Source organism: Zeus faber (genome assembly GCF_960531495.2).
Source record: "Zeus faber genome assembly, chromosome: 5".
In the NCBI taxonomy this organism is placed as follows: Eukaryota; Metazoa; Chordata; class Actinopteri; order Zeiformes; family Zeidae; genus Zeus; species Zeus faber.
In genome coordinates this window covers 18790643-18815427 of record NC_137192.1, presented here as the reverse complement: position 1 = coordinate 18815427, position 24785 = coordinate 18790643, and the positions used below count along the sequence as shown (strand labels likewise).

The 24785-nt window shown below is 46.6% G+C and overlaps 1 protein-coding gene across 1 annotated transcript; it reads right to left on the bottom strand.

Moving 5' to 3' along the window:
* Positions 1-1975: 1975 nt before the first annotated feature.
* Positions 1976-18472, bottom strand: arhgap40 (Rho GTPase activating protein 40). Its single transcript, XM_080000795.1, has 15 exons — positions 18343-18472; positions 14981-15207; positions 13840-14060; positions 12854-12932; positions 12082-12254; positions 10821-10986; positions 10011-10102; positions 9455-9532; positions 8594-8753; positions 7281-7363; positions 5442-5648; positions 5165-5308; positions 4580-4731; positions 3895-3950; positions 1976-3138 (listed from the first exon to the last, which is right to left on the bottom strand). The coding sequence occupies exons 2-15, from the start codon at positions 15186-15188 to the stop codon at positions 3032-3034; spliced, it is 1926 nt and encodes a 641-aa protein (XP_079856921.1). The 5' UTR covers positions 15189-15207; positions 18343-18472; the 3' UTR covers positions 1976-3031.
* Positions 18473-24785: the final 6313 nt, after the last annotated feature.

Here is a 24785-nt window from a genome sequence, read left to right as displayed (position 1 = left end):
GACTCATACAAAGCTGCTGATTGCTATTCATCCATTGATTACAGTAATTTTTATTTGCAGCAGGCCAAAGAGACCTACGTCTGGCAGGCTGGCTGGTTGGATGGATGGATGGTTAGTTGGTTGGTTGGTTAGTTGGTTGGGTGGATGGATGAATGGATGGATGGGTGGATGGACGGAAGAATGAGATTTGCAGAAAACACCTGAACCATTCTGAGAAAAATTTAGTCACGGTAAAAAAAAATAAAATGATGTACTATATATGTGCATAAATACATAAATATCAGATGTCTTGATTAAATTTAGAATTTAAGAAGCATAAGGTACAGACATTTAATGGTTAATATCTCCCATTGCAAAACACTAAATGTAAACCATTAACCATTAAACATACATATATCTGGATGAAAAACATACTTAATAAGCTTTTAATTTGCCATTTTGACTCCATAACTCATTTAGGAGATAATCAGATAACGAGATAATGAGGTAATCAGAGATAATAAGAGTGGACGAGGCAGTCCAGTTGAGGAGGGTTTTCCCGGCGTGGACCAAATGATTAATCAAGGAACAGAGGAGCACTGGCCTCTCCCCCCGCCACACGTTACAGGGGCTGAGTCCTAAACGATGTATTGATTCTACGGAATAAATCATGACCTCAACGCGGGGTTTCTCTGTGTTCCTCAGCGTGCACATGGGCGCACGTGCACGGCGGCTTTTGCTTCCTCCAACAAACGCATGGCCGCCCTGACGCAAGGCTGGGAACCGCAGCATCTGTACATGGAGATGCAGGATGGAGGCTGCCGCACTCACTGTCACACAACCAACGCGTTCACATATTGTTATTCAAACATTTATTGACAAATATTATGGAACAAAATATTTTTTTCATTCCACCATTGTTTTGTTTTTATAGCTGAATAGAAAAGAATGACGAGTAAATTAAATGTATTCCATGTGTTTTTTCACAATCTATAAAGACATTGAATACAAACACATGAACCAAACTGAAACTATGTGTATTTGTAAAGTATAAATCAACTCAACTATTTCTGCTAATCTACCGTGCGGACCTACTGTTCTCATGGAAACAGGACCGTTCCCGTGCGAGGGCCGGATGGAGACGAAACCTGGTGCCGCGTTGGGCTGCGTCCCGCTCCGTGCCACTCCGATGACCACGCGTTCCGTCATTCAGCTGCCTGTGCCCGTGTAGGTGTCGTGCGTGTGCACAACACGGGAGCCTATGATATGTTCTTGGCGTCGCCCTCTGGGACTCGGCTTCAGATGTGACCTAGTTCACTTGATTTTTGTCAGCAGAAGGCGGTTTCATCAGCACCGCTTTGTGCCGGGGCACTGAACTGTGCCTTGGACCCTGGGACAGGCCAATTGGACTTGTGTAATGAAGCTCGACACACGTGCGTGCACACACACAGAGACGCGCGGACACACACATACACACACGCACGCACGCACACACACACACACACACATACACCCCCCACTACAGTCTTCCAGTGGAGGAGAATTTACAACAGCCATTTATTACCTTCTCCTTTATCAGAGATGCGGCTGTGCCTCTCCTCCCTGATGCATGCCGGGCTGTGTCATTATGGGCCATTATGGGGAGCGACAAGGACGGAGCTCGGGGAGGTGATGGATGTTTGGGGGTTTGCTCGGCTGTCGAGTCCCCGCCACAAAATGGCGGCAGCGCAGCAACATGGCTCCGATCCGGGCGGTGGGTGGCCGGTCCGGTGACAAGTGCAAATAATTTCCCCATTTGAGCGCCGGTTTGTGTGTTAGGAGCGGAGTATAAATAAATACACATTCATGAGTCACCAAAAAAAAAACAGCAAGAAAAAAACCCCCCAAAAAAAACAACCACAGCAATAGTGCCGTGATTTACAATTCCCGTCCGAGGTAAGAGGGTGTCGCACAAAAGAGAAATATTTACAAATTAAATGTATTTTTCAAGAAGTGCTGTTAATTGTTTGGAAGAAATACAATACACGGAGGTTTCACGATACCTTGCAATACAGAAAGAAACATTTACAGTACAGGTCAGGAACACTGTCCATCGTGTAGACGACTGTCCAATCAGTCGTTTCACTGAAAGAAACACAGCTTCTCCACTCTAACGTTACACTACCAAACATTCATCAATACACAACAGCAACAAAATCATCACATTCTTATAAATAATCAATAAAATGCAGGAATCGCTTCTTTGTAGGTTTAGAATTGCAACTGTTTTCAGACAAAACAACGGCAGAAAGCAGAATACTGAAGACCCGCTTCATTATCTGTCCTCGACAGCTCCCTTTAGATGTACAGCGGGTGTCCTTGAGGAGGAGACACCTCGTCCCTTGGCATGAAAAGAATACAATAAAACAAAAAGAAGCAATGTCTCTTTCACAGTTTGTTGTGGGTCAGAGGTTCACGTGAGATTGTGAATCAGGATCTCTGTCCCGTTCCCAGCAGCACGAATATCAACCGACAGGGAGGGACGTGCGGCCGCCCAGTACACTGGAACTGGCGTGGAAATGTCTGAGCCGCAAAACGCGCCAACACGGAGAATGCAGGGAAGAGGGAGAGTCGCTCTCCGGTCTTGTGGTCAATTGGCCGTGTTGCTCGGTAGCCGTCCGCCTGCGGCTCGCGGTGCTCCGCGTCCCCGTCTGGTCCGATGCCCGAGAGCGCAGGGTGCCAAATGGCCCCCGACGTGCTCTGCATTGGCTCACCAGCGGATGCATTTAGTCACGTCAGCGGCAGAGCTGCGGCAAATCCGCAGGCCCACAGTTATGCAGGTGAGGAGAGATGGAGTGACTAGAGGGAGGGGATAGGTGGGAAGATGTACAGTAGTCAGAGAGAGAGAGAGAGAGAGGTTGTCTAGGGAAAAAGGAGTGACTGTCGTGTCTTTCAGGCTCTGCCCCTGGCTGCCTTGCATAGTCTATCGCTCCATCGGTCATCCGTCCATCTTATCTCCCCCAAACCTCTGTCCGTTCCTCGTTGGATCCATCTCTCTGCTGCGCCCTGGTCTTCACAGCCCTCTGCCGGCGTTGGGTTTTAGCTTGATCACCCATTCTCCTCCAGGGTTGCTGTTGTACAGATCCAGAAGGTGTGTGTCGGGATCCAGACAGTGTTCACCTGTGTGACGGAACACACACACACACACACACACACACACACACACACACACACACACACACACACACACACACACACCAATTTAACAAAAAGCCATGTTGGTTGGAAGAATGTTTTCAGGCTTTTAGGCTATAGTTCAGGGCTCAACTTTAAATGGCATTAAGGGTCAAGCAGCAAGTGATTATCAGCATATAGCCAAACCTGTGTCCCATAACTACTCCCCTTGAATTTCTGACACTTGGATTCATTTAATTGTTTGAAAACTATTCAAATTGAAAAATTATCATTAAAAACTCTGGTATTTTTGAACCGAAACCTTCCTTCACCCAAGTGATTGGCAACGCGGCAATCGCATCGTAGTCGTGATTGCCCCGTTGCGTGTCCCTCGGCTGAAGCTGTTCTGTCCTTTATCCTCTACGGTGAACTGAAAAGGTTCTGACGCCGACCACTCGAGTCCCGGCGATCGAAATACTGAGGCCCGCCTTGAAAAAAGGCCGGAGCTTTCCTTCCGCAAATACCAACAGGCCTTTACCGTGGAGTACATCTGTGAAGCAAAGCGCGCTCTCCCGTTCCGGAGCACGTACATGTGTGTGATAATGTGATAATTTGTCTGCTCTGATAACCGCGGATGCACCGCCTGCGTCTCTCTGGCGTTTTCACAGCTCGTTACGTAAAGACCTGGCGAGCCTCATCAGCTCAATGAGAAGAAAGACATGAAAACGTCAGAGCCGCTCGCATCAGACGGACTCTACCTACCGATGTTCCCTCCCACTTCATAGATGCCACAGTCCGGGTACGCCACCGAGCCGTTTCTGTTGGGATGGATGCATGACATTAATTATTTGTTGAGCAATATGGGTGGGGAATTCAATATGTAATAAAAAGTATTGGTATTAAAGTACTAAAAGTATAAAGAATCGTCTTTTCTTCTTCGAGTGAATGTCATGAAGATTCCTCTAAAGAAATACAATCTATTCTCCAATTCGAACACAACTTTGAATCATAGGATTGTTAAATGGGGATTCATGACATACTGTTGAATAGTTTGAAAATGAATATACCCAGGATTGATTCCCATTATAGAAATGTTTTTTTCTTATTTATTTCTAGGATGCAGTATTTAGGACGACCTGGAGTTCCCCAAACTCAATAATTACAAACTCATTACTTAACTGCAGGAAATACATTTGTATTAAGTGGACCTGGAAAATCTATGTAGTATTCACTGGTATTGACATAGAGTGTATTTATTTGAATTGCAATTTGAGGATTGGAAACGTGCTTTCTCTGATTTTTGTAGTTATGGTGAGTATTATAATAATAATAATAATAATAGAAACAATAAAAACAACAATAATAATAACAAATAATATATATTGCCCTCAACACACTCCATTCCAAATAAAACTGAGAATAACAACGTCTTTTCCATCAGTCCTACCTCCGCAGCTTGCCCTTGCCCTTGTCTGGGCTGTGCAGGAACTGGCGATGGAACTGTGTGAGCAGGTCCGAGGCCCGCGAGTTGATGGTGACCTGGACCTCCATGGTGCTGCTCCCCAAGTCGCCGACCTGGATCTTCACTGTGCGGCACGGCTGCAGATCAGCAGAGAGAGAAGGGGGACTACATTTCAACTGCACGTCCCCAGCGTTCATGAAGGCAGAGATCAGACACTCTGGATTTGAAAGAAAATTGCTTCATAGACAGGGGATGCAAATTCAAAACTGGCTTCTAGGAAGTTTGCAGATTTGTTCAGAATACATTTTTAAGGATATTTAAAATAAAAAAAATCCTTTCGAATGCCACTTGAAACTCGTAATGTTTGCGGTGGAATAAGCTGTGCCGTGCTGGAAATTCTGAAATTAGCAGTGAAAATGAAGATGCTAATCTTTTTTTTTTTTTTTCAATCCCTTCCTCTCTCTTTCATTTACACAGCAAATTTAGAATTCGGTTACATTACATTTGGTCGGCAACGATGCTTAGTAGGTTAAGTAAGTGAAACAGTGCAGTGGTGTTAAAGCCGCTGACCTCAGAGGTGTTTTTATCGGGCTTGTCCCGGCTGTCCGTGTGTATTTTCCTCAGGAGGTTCTTGATCCGTCGATCGTAGAACTGGTAGCGCCGGTTGCTGTTCTCGTTCATCTTCCGCACCTGGCACATCAGGAAGTTGGGGATCTGAGGTGAAGAACCACACAAAAACAGAAAATAATGATTAAAATGTACTTTCACGGCCAATATTTTGATCTCCTTTCGTACCCTATTTGTTCTTTTTTTAAATACTGGACATCTCCTGGAAAAGGTTACTGACCGTCCAGAGCAGGTCCTTATAGCGGATGAGGAGCCTCATGATGTCCGCCGCCCTCTCCACCTGTCCCTTCTCCACCCCGTCCGTCAGCCTGCTGGGCACGGCCTTGTGCAGGAAGAGGTTGGGAGCCATGATGGTGGCCACAGCCCAGAGGTTCATTCTGTTCCTCTTCTCCCTGGAAACCACCTTGCTGAGGAACTCAAGGAGAGCCTGGGGGAGGAAGGAGAAACCACACACACACACACACACACACACACACACACACACACACACACACAGTGAGGACCGGCAAGGATGCATAAAAAAACCCCCACACATGTACAGTATACCCTACACAGTGTCTCAGCACACACCCAATGCTGCACATAGGGGCCTGCACGGCCTCTAAAGGACAGTCAAGGTGAGACCGGAGAGGCAGGTTTAAGGAAGCTATTCTGGCTTAACGCTTCGACATAAATCTCAGCAAAAATCCGCCCAACGCACCGGTCGAGGCTGTTGAGTTAAAAGTAAACTCAGAAGAAGGCAGTAAGCTGCAAATGGCGGCGTGGCCGCCACACTTGTAAAAATAAACTGTGTTATGGCAGCGTCGCCGTCAAGAGGGTCCTTATACAGAAACTGAATTGGGAGTGGAATTCAGTAGATTGGCGTGAATGAATCATCCTGACACATTTAGGCTCGAGAATAATGATTAATGCACAGTAATGCTCAGCTGTTTGCAGGTTGGAGCGCAGTGGTTAAGTGGTGCATCTTTTTTTTTTTTTTTTACACACTTATATAATGGTGGAAGGTGAAAAAGGCCCTCGCTGATGTGACCAGATGCCATAAAGCGGAGAGTGACTCACAGTTAATGTGAGCTTTTACATAACTATGGAGGTTTTGAAACAAAAAAAGTGATCAACTCATTATCACCTGGATATTGGGTTATGTCTGTATGCTGCCAGTTTGGCAAAGAACAATCCCTGTTTCTAGTGGGAAAGTTTACCCAATTATTAATTTTACATTCTGGTATTTTTGGCTGAGTTTGCCTCAATTTGCCACCTAATTATTAAGCAATTTTCGGGAATTGTTTTTTCTCAAAGTTATTAAATCACAACATTTAGATCCCTTTAGCTTTGTAGTCTACACATAATTTAGAGGGAAAGACCGGACTAGACTAGACTGACACCTGCAGGAAGTTATGTGATTTCAAGAATATTGTGAGAATAAGTCGATCATTATTGTATATAGTTTAGAAACTGGGAAGAAGAGGAGCTCAATGACACATACATGCATTGAGTTGCCGTTTCCTGTTTTATTTCTCACACGTTGATTTCTTTCAAGCAAAGCAGTGACTTCATCGATGACTGTAAATAATAATGTGGCGTGGGGGATGGTGATGTTTGAGCAGCCACACCTGTCTTGGGTCTAGGTAAGAGGGCCCAGGATCGGGGTGGCTGTACGCCTGTTGCTCATCAGAGTAATCAAGGAGCAACAGGTTAAACCTCCATCCCCACGCACACACAGGAGAGGAGCCCTTGTCATGACATGTTTCCATCTGCTCCGGGCTTGTTCCACCTAGCCCACTCTTTACAATAAAACTGGTGTGTTTTCGACTCTGTCGCTTCTGTCTCTGTGTCGGAGGGCCCTGAAAACGCCACTCAGGTGGCGTGTGGCAGGCGGAGCTGCCAAAAAATAATCACGCAGGAACCACAAAATCAGTGTTCTCAATTTGTAATCATTGCACTGTTACAGAGTATCAGCCAGTATCTTAGTACTTTGTCGACCTACTCGTTCTGAAAAATAAGGTATCCGTGCAACCCTAGTGTGGTTGTCTTTGTGTGTGTGTGTGGGTTTAGCCTGTACCTTGAGTGTGTTCCTGTTGGGCTCAGGTAGCAGAAGGATGAGCAGGTTCAACATGTGGAGTTTCTGCCTGAGCTCTGTGATGTCTGAGGTGAAAGAGAGAGACAAAGCAAATAAATATAAGAGATTGTGAATGCACGCGCACACACACACACACACACACACACACACACACACACACACACACACACAAACACACACACACACAAACACACACACACACACACACACACACACACACTATCTGCCGCCTTCACACACAGTACTCATTTCCTCTCTGTTTGGCCCCAGAAAAATGGGACGTATAAAGATTAATGGCAGTGTGACAGGTGGCCATTAGGATTTCTTAGCTTATGTTTCAGTGCTCACAGATCATTCATCACTCAGCACCAAAACACAACATCGTCCGATCGTCGTCTGAACCTTGGCCGGTCATAAATTAGATCATATTAACATGAATCCGTTTTTTAAAAGGACAGATCTTATGTTTGGGTAGTTGAACCTTTGGGTATCCCGTGGAAAAGGCTATCGAGGGATTGATCTTAATGTTGACTGCCCTCTTAGTCGGAGTGGAGGAGATAAGTCCCTGATGGCGCCGAAAGACTTTGGGTAATTAGGATGTGAACTATCCCGAGCTGCCTGGATAAGTAGGCAGAGCGTAGGAGGAGGAGGAGAGGAACCACTGTGTTGGTGTAATGATTGTGGCTTTGATTAGACGACTTGCCCACGATGCGATGAATACAATGGCAGAATTACAACGGTGTGATAACGTGGGCACAAAACTTCGCCGAAAGTCTGGAGTCACTTTGCTTATCATGTTATTTTGATTTCAGATCACAAGAGTTTGCCGTAAATAGAGGGTCCAATCCAGGGCAGAACACTAAGGATGACCAAGATCATTTGGTACAACCTTATAAATAAGATAAGTTAAGATAAGGTAAAATAAGATTTTATTATTCCTAGTGGGAAATTCAGGGTGACTAATGATTATCGTTGGACCACTAAATGACTAATGACAATCCCCTAACACCATAAGTATTCTTAACACTGCACTTAAACACAGGAAGGTAGACATGGGAGTTACTGGTTATTTACTCTTATGGATTATATACAGTATGTTTGCATGTGAGGACTGCTTACTTTTATTTTTATGGTGACTATTTAGTCTATTTTCTAATGTGAGTTGATGCGTTGAGGCCAAAGGCAAATTTCCACTCCTGGTGCACAATAAAGGTGTATCTCATCTTATCTTATAATGACTCCCCCCATCCACAAATGGAAGGATGAAACTGGTCATCGTGAACCGGCCCACGGACCTTTGACGGCACTGAAGGTGTTGAGGTGCTCGGCGGTGAGCAGCGGAGACGGAAGTTCCCGTATGAACTTCTTGAGCAGAGCGGCGGCGTCATTTGGACTGATGTCGTCCCAGCTCACACCTCCTGAGTAGAAGTTGCTCTCCAGATTCTGCTGCAGCAGCTGAGGACAGCAACAAAATAACTTTGTTTTCATGTAAATTACCAGAAAAGTTCTTAAAAAACATGTTTTCGTGCAAAAGATAATAGATGACATTCAATGAGAATGAGATACAAAAAAAAATCTGGGTCTAATTTAATAAATTCTTAGAAGGCTGATACAATGTTTAAGGGTATAATTCCTTTAATCCCTACGTAGATACAAGCAGACAAATAATAATCAGATATATCAGATAAATTGTGCTTGAATTATCCATGTTATCATTGTTTCCAAATGCACAATCCATTAGCAAGTACCTTTTTAGCTAAACACCGCCCTCTGCTGGTAATAAATTTGATAGCCAATTGTAATAGTAATTCATTACAGAGAATTGCCTTTTCACAGTTCAGTTAGATTTATTATTATTATTATTATTATTATTATTATTATTATTATAACAACAATAATCAAAATAATGATAATAATTATGACATGACTTGACGTCCATTTTACAGTATGTCAATGCTTTGTCAGGGTCCCAGGTTTACAGGAAACATTTCCTGCTTCCTAAAAATATATATATTATATCAAAATCATCTCAGATTTCATTGCACTACCATCCCTCCAACCTCCACTATTACTGCTAATACATTTTGCGTTGTACAATCACAACAACACTGTGCGCTACAGGGACAGAGAGAGGGGCGTGCATCCAGATCCTTCACCTTGATTCTGGACTGAGACCCTGGAACCCGCAGGATCCCCTCAGAATCTACTCCCTTCTTTTCCAGGAATGACAATACCTGCACAGAGAGGAGAGAGAGAAAAAAAACGTAGCGTCAGAGAAAAGGAATTTAAGTGCAGAAGGGAGTCAGATCATCATCTTTTCTATCGCTTCACTGCCCCCTGCTGGTGATTCGAAGTAACCGCAGCCACATTCAGGGTGTGGCGCATAGCATTGTGTGTTGAATTCTTTCTCACGTGTTCTATTTAAAGAAAAGATATGTTCTTTCCGCAGTGGCAAAAAAAATTGACTTCAACAGATGTGATGGTGTCACTGGGAATATAACTGAGAATAAATCAACACCTAAGGCTATTTTATCAATTAAGGTGACACCCTATTCTGGTGTGCGGTAAATCTTTTCCTCCTCTTTTTCTGTATGTTAACATACATCAAACACCTCCCGTCAGCGCGATGCATTGGAATTCGACGGAGCTCCATCCCTCGCTGCCCTGAATAACAACATTTTTATCCGGCCCACTGAACCCGCGGCTGCTCACCTCCTGCAGGAACAGCGGGGTGGCGGCGTTGGGTTTGACTTTCTGGTCGTTCTCCAGCAGCGCGGCCAGGGGCACGCCGAACAGCACGCTCTCTGTGAACCACAAACGCTCTGTCAACCTTGATTCCACCCGGTCCCTCCGTCTGACACATGGGTTCAGCCAGAGCGGCGGCGGGGGGGCGGGTGAGCGCTGCCCCGCGGCGTCGCGTCTGCATTGCATACAAGTGTGTGTGTGTGTGTGTGTGTGTGTCTCTGTCGGCGTGTGCGCGCGTCTCAGCAACCTCCTGTCGGAGTGCGTCTGTGTCTTTGGATGTGGACATCTTGAACCACACTCGTGTGTTCGCCAGTTTATTCTTTTTTTTTTTACACTGTATGTTCCCATGTTAAGGTTCTGTTGTCACGGCTACGCCTTGAGTCAGTTTGTCACTACAGGTGTCTGGACACACACGCTGTCTCTAAAGTAGATATATAGTTACACTTTCCGGTAACTGGTCTAAGACGTAGTGTATGGGGAAACGAGATCCGTTGTGAAATGAAAAGACCGTTTAAATGTCAGGAAATAACAATTGAGGCGAAGTAGTTATTGCCTCGTTTTACAGGAAAAATAAGACCCGAAAGTGTGACAGGGCACGTTTCTTCGCGTGTGTGGGTCAAAGTGTACCTCTTTGTATTGGGCACCTGTTATGTGTGTATCTCACTGACCGTGTGTCATTCCGATACACACACAACCCTAACCCTCGCCCTGACCCACTGTATGTTTGTTGTGTTCCGATCACGCTCGTTGAGGCCGTCCTCCCGGCCCCCGCCGTACCTGGGATCTTCCTCTTGCAGGTCTTGTGCCTCTTGACCTCCAGCTCCAGCAGGTCGCACAGGGCCGTCATGTCGATGAGCGCCAGCTGACGCACCTTCTTCATGTCGGCGTGCGACAGATCCTGGATGCGAGTGAGCCCCAGGCGACACTGCGGGAAGATCACCCTCTGGGGGGGGCAGAGGCGAGAGAGACAAAGACCAGGAAGGGAGGAGGAGGAGGAGGAGGAGGGGTGGGAGGAGAGGAGAGAATCGATGAATGGAGCGGCAAAATAAGACGGCCCTCCAGATCGGATTTGGAAGAACCACGGGAGAAAAGCTCATGTTCAGCAGTTTAAAGTGGTAATCCCTTCAACTATTTTGTTAAATAATCCTGTATTTGCTCTTTTTTTTTTTTCTTTTTAAGTTGGCACTGTTTATGAAACAGCCGTTTCATGTATTTGAGTTATGCTTGTGTTTCTATATATGGCGTTTCCATTGTTGGTGGCGGGTTCCGCCCCAACACAGATGATCTTATGGATTTCCACTTTAACGTGATATCTCTGGACATGTCGACGGCTGCCCATGAGTTCATTTCATTCTGTGTGTAATAATCCCCTTACCAAAAGAAGACGCCCAGCGCGGAACTTCCCTTTAAGATATTCCCGTGTACTTTCTCTGCGTCGGCCACTATCTCCTCCGCGCGCGCTGCGCCCCTCTCCTGGATAACGTGTCCGTGTGCTCAGAGTTTGGGGACGCCCTCCTTCGTGAGCCGGGGATTTTCATTTTAGCCAGGAATAGAAAAAGAAATCCGGCGGATTGCGCTGACTGACGTGAAAAAAACAACTCTCTCTTTGTGCGGCGCTAATTCCCTCCGTTCCTCCTCTGCTCTGAGTAACCCTGTTGTTGAGCAAATGGGGAAGGGCTGATTACGAGTGGCTTAAAATAAATAATTCTGTGTTCTTGACAGAGCCTGACCTTTTTTTTTTTTTTTTTTTTAATCAAACTTTCAACTTTCCAAACCAAATAAACCCGAATTCCGCCAGCTTGACGAACCTTTCAGGTATTCTAAATTAGCTTCATGACGTCGTACATAAGTAAATGATACGCAGCAGCAAACCCTCTTTGGCAACTTTACATTTGACGACCAGCTCAGGTAATGAATCAGCGGGTAACAAGGTTGTTCCCTTTATGTTCCCCATTAGCAATCTTCCATTCAAGTTCCTCACGTCATTAGAGGATGAATGGCTTCAGTTTGGGGGCGGGGAAGGGGATGAGAGACTGACCGGCAGGGTGCCGTCCTCCTTCCTGCGATGGCTGTTGTTCTGGGGCAGTTTGGCCTGTTTGAGGAAGATGACGGCTTGTTCACAGTAGGCCACGTCTGTGATGAAGATCTCCTCCTTGGGAGCCCCGCGCTGCTGCTGCTGCTGCTGCTGCTGCTGCTCCGGCACCACCACCACTAAGCACGACAAGATGCACCAACACAAAATGAATGCTGTCACTCCCGGCCAAACCCGAGAGAGGAAGTAAAATGGCGATGGTGACGGCGTGAAAATATGAGGAAAAGCGAGTGTGCAAATCAGATCTGGGTCGTCCCTCAGGTGTTTATGTGCCGTCCAACAGGGAAGCAACACCACCTGGCAGAACGGGATTTTTTTGGGGTGCCAGCCGCCCGCTTTCGTGCGAGTTACAACCAGAGCAGGACAAATATTGAGTAAAAATATCCTCAGGTTTGATTTTTGTTTGGAAATCGAAACAAAATTGCACTTGTGTGCCGTCAGTTAGAGTTTTAAATTCAAGCAAATTGATTTGTTTTTGCTGTATATATACAGTACACCCCAACGGCATGGGTGGGAAGCTGGGGTTTTACCCGGCAAGAGTTAGGGGATTCAATCTGAACCAATTACAAGATAGATAACGAAGATACAGTCCAATCAGGCTCTGTCAACCTGCCGCGCCCCTGACTTCGTCCTGAGTTGATTTAAAAAAAAGTAAAAAAACACTACAAAAATAATACTGCAAGGAATGAGGAAAGCTGTGTGTGCGCTGTGCTCTCACCCGACAGTGGCGTTTTGGCAACGGACGCCATGCTGTTCTGTGCCAGGTCTTCGCCGTGCTGGGACTCAGGAAGCAGGGACTGAGGGCGGAGAGGAATATTTTTACATCAATTTAAATATCCCACGAAACGCCCCGAAGCTTCGGGCGGAGAACGCGGAGTCGTCGCGAAACTGTCACGAGTCGGGGATTGTTGTGTCGGCGCGGCGGGGAGATGGGAGACAAAAGCGCCGATAGTGATCAGAGGATCGTTCCCTCGGAGGGGCGGCGCGCACAGACCGTCAGGACAAAGCTTGGCATTTCTGAGTCATTTCCCTTTATCCCCAAAAGTCAGTCTCCGCGGGTGGAACATGACAGATAAATACGCAGGGATGAGTGTAAGTGGCTCATTGAGCACTGATGTGCGCCAGGGGAGCGGAGAGATGCACATCGGTCAGCACACGACAAACTCAGTCTGTTGAATGGAGACGCATGTTTATTTCTGTTGCTTTTTTTTTCTGTTCCTATTATTTAAATGTGCTTTCTGTTCATCATAGGGTTATGTTATGTTTTGTCAAGGAAAACTCTCCCCGAGTGACTGGAATTTAGAATCTTTTAAATTGACCCAATGGACGATGATTGAAATAATCCAAAAAATGAAGCTTCAGTTTAACAAAAATTCCTTCCTGAAGGTGTAGAAAGACAACATTAGATGTCAAATTTGCCCTCACAGATCTTCAATTGTAATACTTTGAAATTTGCCCCAAGAACTAACAGCACATTTCATAGGAACTATCATTAAAGTGATAAATGCAATGTCCTAGAAAGGAGCAACCAGCAATATATCGATATACAGTATATATACTGTATATATACAGTATATATATACCGATAGCAGGATAGAAGAGATAGAAATTTCCCTTTAGCATTGGAAGGGACAAACCACCGATTTGGTCGCTGGCTGTAATAGAGCCATCCTAATGGTCACCAAGGTTTGGACCATGTCTGACCTGCGTGATGGGGGAGTTGAAGATGTCCCTGACGTCGCGTGGCGGCGGCTTGTTCCTCTTGCGCAGCGACAGCGTGTAGGAGTCCAGGCGGCGCTGGACGGCCTCGGCCTGCGTCCGGGTCAGCGTGGACAGCAGCACGGCGTTGTCTACATCCTCACTGTCCTCGCCGATGAGGTTGGACAGTCCAGCATCGGCCAGCCATTGCTCCTCCTGCTCCCCCTCTGGGACACACACACACACACGCACACACACACACACACACACACACACACAAACACACAAACAAATATGGCAGCGGTAAAGACATGAACGCAGTGACACACACATTGTAAATACACACACATGAATGGTGATAGCACAAGTCATGACTGAATTGCAAGGTTTGTAAAAACTCACTTTTAAGACTTTCTTTGTTACATTACATTAAATAAATGACATACTGTATATAACATAGAAATCGTCAGGTATTAAAATGATGGTGAATCGTTTACATTTAACTATTTATTTAACAAAAGAGGCCGGTATGGAGAACACTACCCATCTAAAATCCGACAGAGAAGTGTAAACACAAACACATACGTGCATGAAAACAGTCATGGGTAAAAGCATGAGCAGGGCCAGAGGCGGCTGCAGGCACGCGTTTATGCATGGCATGGTATATACACACACAGACACACACACACACACACACACACACATACACACACACACACACAGTTCCCAATAAACAATAAGTGAAAGCATGCAGTCTAACAATATGACATGCAACATGCGAAAGATCACTGAGTAGCAGTAATCTTTGGCATATTATCTTTCAGATCGTGATCTTCAGCAGTAATTGGCATCAATAGATAATTGAAGGAGGATAAGGATTCAGGTTTTTTTTTGTTATTCATTTCATTTGTTGGAGCATTCTCTTCAGAATTGTCCAATGGCCATGCATTTTGACTAGAGCGTTGACACATAATGAGCACCGCCTCCCCGCACGAGACTCGCGGAGCTGATGCGTTGCCATGGCAAAGCCACCGTTGCACTTGGCGTGTGGCGAACACTTTGGAATCCACCCGTGCAGTGCCATCGTTCCCCACTCCGCTGTGAATCGGGGGAGCCGCGCGGGGTCGCGACGCGCGCCCCATCTCACCTTCTGATTGTTTGGAGTCTCTCCGGGAGCGGTCGTCGGGGTCCGCGTAGCCACTCCCCTGACGGATGGTCTCCACCTCACTCCAGAAGGAGTCGAGGCACAGCTCGTCCGGGTGCTGCTCCTGCTCCTGGCACAGCTGGGTGTGTGCGGGGTGTGTGTTCTCGGAGGCGGCCTGGTCCTGCGAGCTGACCCAGGGCTCCCCGTTCATCTCGGAGGGGCAGGAATCTCTGACGCCAACACAGACGCACGCACGCACATAAGAAATCAAAACGGAACAAATACTCACGCGCAAACAGAGGCAAAGAGCACAAAACGGATCAACTCTGACGCAAGCACAGGGGGAGCGGCGATGAGCGGCGTGGTGCGACCGGCATGGATCGGGAGGGAGAGCCCAGGGGCACGGAGAGACAAAAGGAGCGGGACGAAGCGGGGGCTGGTGTGAGGGGAGTGAAAGAGAGCCGGCCAGCCTGGACACAAAGGGGGCCTCTATTGTTCCTGCACAATGTGGCTTGGAGGCGCCAATACCAACGCCTGGCCACTAGATGTCGTCACAACGCTGCATGGACTCACGCCTCCCCGTCCGCTATATTAAGCTCAGTAGGAAACAGAGATGTAATACAATGGCAGCTGCAGATTTTGTTGCATATATAAGATAACACAACCCACAACATAACCATTATGTTTAAAAGAAGTAGACGTGATATAAGTAATGACAAGGAGAAAGAAGTAATAACCTTTATAAATGTACTTTCAATAAAGTTAAAGTGGTAATGCGTAAGATTATTTTGTTGAAATTTTTTTTTTAAGAAAAATCCATTCTCTGCGTTGTCCCCTTCCATGTGCTGTGCCTGTCGTTGCTGGCGGGGTCCGCCTTTCCCCCGGCAAGAGCGCAAAGATCAGGCACGTGCGAGTAGCGAGCGACAGCTGTCGTGAATTTGAATCTGAGGCTGTTGTGTTCGGTGAGCCGCCAATATGGATGAACATCCACAAAAAAATACCATCTCAAGTGACCAAACAAAACCAACAAATCAATCGATCAATCAGAAGAAGGCAAACATTCCAGAAACAAATTGACGGTTTAAGAGCGAAGATAAGGCAAAACCTCAAAGCTTAAAAAAGAAGAAAGGGGTTTGGACTTCTGGGACTTGTAGTGAAGTCCACCCAACACAGAAGATCTTATGAATTAGCACTTCAACCAATAATGGAGCAGGATCACAATTCTTCCGACAGGCGAGCGATTTAAATCCCATATCACAAAGATTCCCCAGACCACCTGCTAGAGACGGTCGGACGTGTCAACAACACGAGCAAAACTCAGCGCAACCCTTTGCTTTCCAGCTGCTCTGTTTAGAAAAGACTGTACCGCCTGTTTTGAAAGCCAGATAGATTCAATACGGGCGCCTCATCTAAAAAGTTACTTCAAATTGCTGTAGGAGCATTAAAACCACCTTACAGCAGTTTAAATCCTGTACCTTTCACGGTGGCTTTTGTTCGTCCGAGTGAGACACGGAGCGTTACCGCAGCAGCAAAGTTGCTGTTGAGGAGCCGCCGGCCTGCCGAGCCCTGAAATGTGACCTGAAGTGCGATCCTGCAGGGCGGAAGTGGTTCGTGACTCACTGCATTGATTCTCAGTCAGCAATTCTCGAGAGATATTCCATCCTCTCTTCTGCATTTCTGAGGAATGCACTCAGCGCAGGTTTGACGGCTCCTAATACCAACATGCCCCGGGAAAAAAAACACGACTCAAGGCTTTAGAATTTTTTAAGGGTTTGAGGAATGAGAGTGGAGACAATGGGTATCTGATTGGATAATACCATACATGTTTTGGGTCTCTATCTCTATCTTGCCGTCAGCAATGTCCTTTGCAATGTCCCATTAACTATGAGGAGCTATTCTTACATTCAGCTGTTTCACTGTGGCTGGTCGCCAGAACAGGACGTTCAAAATCAGTATGACAACTGAAACTCATTTCACCATGTGTCCATGTGGTCTGCGTGGACACAGAGAGCTCTCACTCCTCCACTTCCTCTACATAATGTAGAGAGAGAGAGAGAGAGAGAGAGAGAGAGAGAGAGAGAGAGAGAGCTCATTGATGGACGACATAGCTCAAGAAGGCTTATTCATATTTAAATTGTGTTGTAAAAGCTGTTGCTGTAAAGTGATAAACAGGCCTTTTGAAATGCAAGTATATCTTGAGATTTCAACAGAACAAGTAAATTCTGTGATTATATAGGCCTATACCTTCTTATGAGGGAAAGTGTCCTTGGATCCCTTGAACGGTGCTTAGTTATTATCATAAATCTAAATGAATATCACAGTAATACTACTATAATTAAAGCTGTGTGTGTGTGTGTGTGTGTGTGTGTGTGTGTGTGTGTGTGCCTGCGTGCGTGCGTGCGTGTGATGCAAAGTAAGATTTGCATTCAGCAACACAAAAGATTGAGACTTCAACTACATTCTGCTCTATTAGCCAAAGTACCGACCAAGACTATTCAAATAAACGCAGCAAAAATGTGAAACTGTGTTGGAGTTCAGACCCCGCTGGCAGCTCGACACGACGCCCGACGGAGCAGAGACCTCCAGATGGAGAGCCATCAGCCAGTCCAAGGGTCCGAACAAATAGCTGACGGAGCCACGGTGATACCGGTTTAACATCACATGACAGAATAGGAACAATCCATGTGGTTAATCATCATTATATGCGGTCGTGGTTGTTGTCGTATCACTGCAGATTCAACCCGATCCAAGGACCCTCACACATACTAATTTTGTTTGGTCAGGGAAAACTGTGACCTTAAATGATGCCCCAATAATGTTCACAAAAGCCCTCGGCTGGTGTTGACCAGTAGTACCAGTTCATTCAAATTGGATGGTTGAAATACCGCATACTGTGTCCCTGTTCTGGGATGTTCGGTGATACCGTATTGCTTCGCTGTACTGTTGTATACTGTGCTGTATTATCCCACAAACACTACCTCACTTTATTCACATGCCACTTTAATGCACATATCTCTATATACATAATTGCCTATCTTATATACATAAGTCTATCCGGTATACGTAAGCCTATTCCCTTTATCTATTCCATTTTATTTTATTTTATTTTATTCTATATATTTTTATATTATTCTATAAGTATTCAACTTACTGTATTACGTTTTAGGAATCAGTTAGTTGGTCTAGTAGAAAGAAATTTTCCTAGGACATATTGTGTGTAATCACCAGGTGCGTTGCATTACATTTCACTGCATATATGTATTAAAGTATGTATATGTATGTGACGAATAAACCTCTTGAATCTTGAATCTTGAATCTTGTACGGCCAGAGCCACCCACTTGTCTCGCTGTCTCGCTGGACGTACCTGTCTTCTTTGAGGTGTGCGGTCGACTTCACGTGTCTGGCGCCGAGTGGGGCTCGGGTCGTACGGAGTCTGAACCGCTTCAGCCTGTTGCGAGTGAAGTAGACGGCAGGAGCGAGCCCGCTCACCACAGCCTCTTCTGCGCCCCCCATATCCACAAGGCCAGGGAAATCCAAGGAGGTACAGCCCCACTCGCTGCTGTGTCCCTGGGTGCGAGCACCTTCTCGGCTCGCAGCCCGCGTGTGTGTGTGTGTGTGTGTGTGTGCGGGGGCCATGGCGGCGTGTTTGTGAGCTGAGTAAAGCCGCGAGCAGTCAACCAGGACTCGTCCCCACGCGTCATTCACACCTGTCCCCTCCCTCCCTCTCGGTCACACCCAGGGCGGATGGCGACCCGGCTTCCTCTCAATCTCAAACAGGAATCCAAAGCTTACATCGTCAAACAGCCCCGACGGATCAGATTGAAAAACACATTCACAAAATATGGAAATTCCACATCCTCTTAAGCCACCGGGCGGGGCCTCGCAGGGGTCGAATATCTGCCCTCCGGCCGGTCACGTTTTAGGGCACAAGCTGATTTGTTTAAAGCTCCAACCTCATTTCTTTGCGTTTTTACTTATGTATAGAGCTCTCACTGAAGCGACCTAATCACGGGTCTTTTGTTTGGAAAGTGGAGCCTTCCTTGTCTTTTTGGTGTCACATTAGCGAGCGAGAGTTAAGTTAATCAAGTGGGTCAAAGGTTGTTTGAACACACACCCGTCCGCCACCCTACTACGCTTTTAGGGACATCAGAGCCTGATTCATGATGCAAGCGGGCAATCTCAACTCAACCGAATAAGGTTTCGCAACCGAACCGCACCATCGGTGAATAGCGAACCCTCCCCGCGTTCACCTGCTTGTGTGCCGCAGTCTAATTCGACCTCAAACCTGAAAGTCAGCTGCCCGGCAAGGAACCGAGTTGAAGAAGGATCACGGCGCCTGGAGGCCACCGTGACGGTGGCGGTTTGCATATTTATGTGTGAGACTGATCGCGCGGTTGTCTGGGTCTCTATCTGTATGTGTACGCGCGTGCCGCCCGAGAGCGGGAGATCGACGGCGGAACGGACGACAGGGTTAAGAGGAGCCAGAGACAGAGAGGATGAGGGACGGAGATAGAGGTTAAGTTGTGTAGAGAGAGGGAGACAGGGAGAGAAAGAGATCTTCAAGTTCCTCAAGTGAAACCGGCTTGTCAACATTTCCTTCGAGCGGCGCTATGACACACACACACACACACACACACACACACACACACACACACACACACACACACACACACACACACACACACACACACACACACACACACACACACACTGACGTCTAATCATCCCCTCTCCACTTGCTCCTGTCACACGGATGAAAGGCTGTCAGGTAAGTTTATAGATGAACAACAAGGTATGTATGGAATATTATGAGCTTCGAGCACCACTGACACATATTAAACACACACGTGTTTACTTCAAATGCCTGTCTGCAAACGAGTCTTCCACACCCCTCCCAAAGCCTGCTGCAAAACTGAATTTTAGCAGGGCATTCCAGTGAAATATTACAGCAAATGACAGCATAATGCCTCACACCTTATCAGCATCCCAGTCATTTACCAGCCATAATCCTTCATATAATCTCAGATCTTGAATCAAACGCAAACAATAATTTCACAACCACAGATGAAAGGAGAAAAATCAATAATAGCTTCAATCAAGGGGGGAAAGGATCAAGTCAGGATTTAATGAGCTGTTTCACTTCACCAACACTGAGTTCATATCAGCCGCGAGCTATCATAAAACGCCAGAAAAAAAGAAAATAAATTCCTCACACCTTGCCAGCCCAATAAAAAAATGCCCTACAATGACAGCGGCAGAAGCACCATGATTAAAGTAGGTCAGTGGTGTCACCGCGCTGAGATCCTTCCTTGTTAAATGGAACTCGCTTCAAGATTAAGTATCAGCAGGAACCTATAACCTTGAGAGTAGGAATGGAAAAGAATGTCAACACGTTTTCTTAAAATGACACAGCCATGTGGGAAATAACACAGAGTAACCCCTGGTCATGAAAAGCCGTAATCCACTGCCGACAAACTGATACAGAGGGGAACACAGGATAACACACAGGATAACACAGGGTAACACACAGGGTAACAAACAGGGTAAAACAGGGTAAAACACTGGGTATAACTGGGTAACTCACAGGGTAACACACAGGGTACAACAGGGTAACACACAGGGTAACACACAGGGTAACACACAAGGGAACACACAGGGTTACACACAGGGGAACATACAAGGTTACACACAGGGGAACACACAGGGGAACACACAGGGGAACACACAGGGTTACACACAGGGTTACACACAGGGGAACATACAGGGTTACACACAGGGGAACACACAGGGTTACACACAAGGAAACACACAGGGGAACACACAGGGTAACACACAGGGTTACACACAGGGGAACACACAGGGGAACGCACAGGGAACGCACAGGGTAACACACAGGGTTACACACAGGGGAACACACAGGGGAACGCACAGGGAACGCACAGGGTAACACACAGGGTTACACACAGGGTAACAATCAGGGTAACACACAGGGTTACACACAGGGTTACACACAGGGGAACACACAGGGTAACACACAGGGTTACACACAGGGTTACACACAGGGGAACACACATGGCAGAATTCCATTTCAAGCCTCTTACAGCTCCCTGAGAATTCAACAGCAAGTTTGTTGCAGCAATGGTGACGTGTTTGTGCCTGTCACTCACAACTGAGACCAACTGATAAGATAGTTTCACTACATTTCAACCCAGGTCTCATTAAAACGTTAGTTTTCCATCATTTATAACCGTTCATAGCAACAACTTGCAGCTGCAGCTGCAGCTTCTCACTGTGCTTGATGCTGTCCGTCTTTACAGTCTTTATATGTTATACTGAGAAACAAATTGGTCGCAAACTGTGACGTTTATTCTTTTTTTTTTTTTATGTTTTTATTGACTGTTTTGCACTTGCACAAATCAGGTATTTTGGCTGTAAGATGAGAGACTGATTATTGCATTTTTGAACATTTCTAAACGAGCCCCGGGTTTAAAAAATAGGGAAACTATGCTTTAACTGACGGTGGTCTTGAATTAAAATATCAGTCAAAAGTCATTATTTGTACTATCAGAGTATACTACAAATGTCCAAAGGACTAAAACAGAGGTCCCTCAAGCAGATCACATTTTGGCATTACTGAAGTGTAGCACAGGAACAGTTTTTTAAAGGCGACTTCTTATGAAAATCTCACTTTTTCGGTGCTTCCATTCCACTTCCATTTGGGTCTCTGATTGGTCTACTAACGCACAAACCGTGAAATAAGACAACCCAGTCAGTTTCACCCGAATATTAAAAAAAAAAAAAAATTCTGGTGTGTTTTTTTTTTATTAAAAAAAAGTTAGTTAGTTAAAAAAAGAGTATGTGGTATAGAAGGTAGGCTGCAGCGCACGATCTGCTGTGCGTTTCCCCAAACAAAACCAATAAAAATAGTGTGTTTTAATTGTTGACGTAAAAATTAATTTGATTTATTTCCCTTTATCTTATCTTCCGACATTTACATGAAACAAAACATCCCTGCAGTCGTGTGTTCCGGTGCGGTGTCTCCCACATGCTCGGAGCACGCCAACTAAAGTCGAAACAAACTTGTAAATGAGGCCTTGAAGATCTCACGTGAGGGAAGACTCAGCAACCGGATTGCTTATTGCTCAAATTTGTTCCGAAACAGATTTTGGTGAAATCAGTGAACGTTACGGACTAAATACAACGGAACCCTTAACCCGGGAGCACAGAAACCCAGAACCCCAAACCCCATTGCCTCACAGAACCTGGAACTTGTGCTCAAACCCCATTGGGCCTCAGGGGGTTGGCTCCCACAAAAAAACAGCAGCCGTCTTGGAACAGGATGGTATGAAAGTGTTGTGCATGTTAAAATGGCTAGAATGCATAATCCGAGTGGTATCAATTGTTTTGGGGACCTCAGAGACCATATATTGACTTTTGTAAAAATAAGCATAAATAGGTCTCCTTTAACAACAAAGTACAGCAGCCAGTGCCTTCATAGCCAAGCCTAGCAGCGGTAAAACAGCTTAGTATACAACAAATCGCAAGAAAATGTTTTGTCTTAAGGGTAATTAAGAGCATGCTCCCATCAGATAGCCAGGAACTCTCGTGATCAGTCCCAAACTAGTCTGGGACTCTTGCAAGAATAACAGGTTGCTTTGTGTGATTACCAGCCCCGCTAAACCCTTTCGTCTGTGCACTACTGGGATGGATTAAAAAAAACCTTTCAATGTATGGATGCTGTCTGATGCCGGCACTTTAGAAGTATCTGAAAGTCTTTCAGTGTACCCCCGCCATTAATCAACCCTGCATCTCTAGCGTAGCTCCAGCGGTCGAAGCCTAGTCCTACCTGGCCTTGGCCCGTCCATTGGTGCCGCCTGAGAGGAGGTGTCGGGCTGCCAAAACACTTCGCCCCCACGGCATCCTGCGCTTGTCCCCCCTAAAATTGTTGCGAGCGGTCGGAAACAGCAGCTGCCTGCCCCTGGCAAGCTGTTTCCTTGTGGTCTTCTCGGTGCATAAACACACTGAACAAGGACACCCTGGTTGCGCGGGCAGGCACGTCACCGCATCGCATCCTGGGACAGGAAGGCAGTCTGAGGGGCTGGGGGGGAGGAATGGAAGGAGGCGCAGGAGCTGACTGGCTGAATGGCTGACAAGGGCTGGGTCTGGTTGGCTGGGCGGCCGCATTTCTGACCGGATGGGGAAGAAGGAACCACAGCTGACCTGGCCTGACTACCTGGCTGGCTAGTTTGGCGGGCTGGTCGGCTGGAGTTTGTCTCAAGCTATTCATTGACAATGTTTTGACCCCCATTCAAAACAGGCTCATGCGTGGCCTTTCCCCTAATCTGTCTATTGGTGGGCATTTTAGTTCCATTTTTCCGTCGTTCACCTTCAGGGATCCCATTTACACTCAATCGTAACCTCTGACTATAAGTTCACAGGAACATTACTTTCACACAGCCTTGCCAAGCGAACCACAGTCACTAGAAAAGGGCCTTCCAAAAACATCGCAGGACAGTTATGAACTAAGAACAAACATCTTATATACAACGTCAAACTTTACACGAGGCAGACGAGGCTCAATAGTTATTGATGATCTGGGTGGGCTGTGCACATACCGATGGGTGGGATTCATAGCCCTACGTGTGAACCTGCATCGGAGGTGATCAAATACGCCCCTCAGGGCTAACATTCTCAACGTTCTCTGGAAACTAAAGACGACATGAGCGCCTTAGTCTGAATGCAATCATTGCTGCATTTTGGGGAAGGCGCATTACGTCTCGATGGTCAACATGTGTGTGTTACGTTTCAGAAGGAGATTCCCACCACGAGTGAACGTGTGAATCGCTCCGTTTGATTTATTCACGACAGCCACCGTTGCATTGCCTTCTGCCGCGAAGCGACACCATTATCGTACGCTCCCGACAAACCCCGGCGGCCTGGGGAAAACTCCCATCTCACGCCGCTCGATAACAGGATTTAAAAACAACTAAATTATTAAAACGGTTCTCTTGTTCGAGAACTCCAGCGGGGGAGATGGCTTGAGAAGGGCGCGGGGCTAATGCCCCTGTCACGAGCGAGCGGCAGCGTCGCCTCGCCACGAGGCGGGTAGCGTGGGGATGAAGGTGAAGACGGTTGGAGGTGAAGGGATTCGCGGGGTCAGCGGAGTCCCCCCATTCCCTGGGCCGCCGGCCCAGTTTTCTCTTGGCCACTGGGTTTAACCGTAACCAGATCAATACAGATTAGGCGGACGGCAGAAATAGCTCTCGGGGTTTCGGCCCTCCTCGCCCGCTCAGTGCATTCTCTATTGATTCCTTCGTGCATTATTACTCGCTTCTCTCCGCCATTTTCTTCCCGGAGCCCCAGTGTCCACTTAGCTCCTGCGCTCGAAATATCTCGTCCGCAGTTGATTTATTTAGTTAGGCCTGGTAATGTATTAGAAAAGCCAACCCCCCCCCCAGGCCCGCCGCTGGCAAACCTCTCAGACCCCCTTCGAATTTCCCCTCTTTCCCCTTCAGTAAATCAAGATCTTCTAATACGCTTTTCGCCCCTCTTTTGGCTCGGACCCTCAGCCGCCCTCAGCTGTCTTTCCCTTTCGCGGTCAGTTCCCTGAGCCGAGCCCTTTCTCACTCTCGCTGTCAGTCCTCCTTAGCTCGCAGGCTCCTCAGCCCAGAGCCAGCGCCAAACGTGACGGCATGTGACCCGGCTGATGGCATGTGACGGCCCGCTCCACCTCCTGCCCCACTCATCCACCTCTCGGCAAGGAGGGTGAAGCGCTGGTGCAGCTGAGAAAGCAGACGGGGGGAGGTG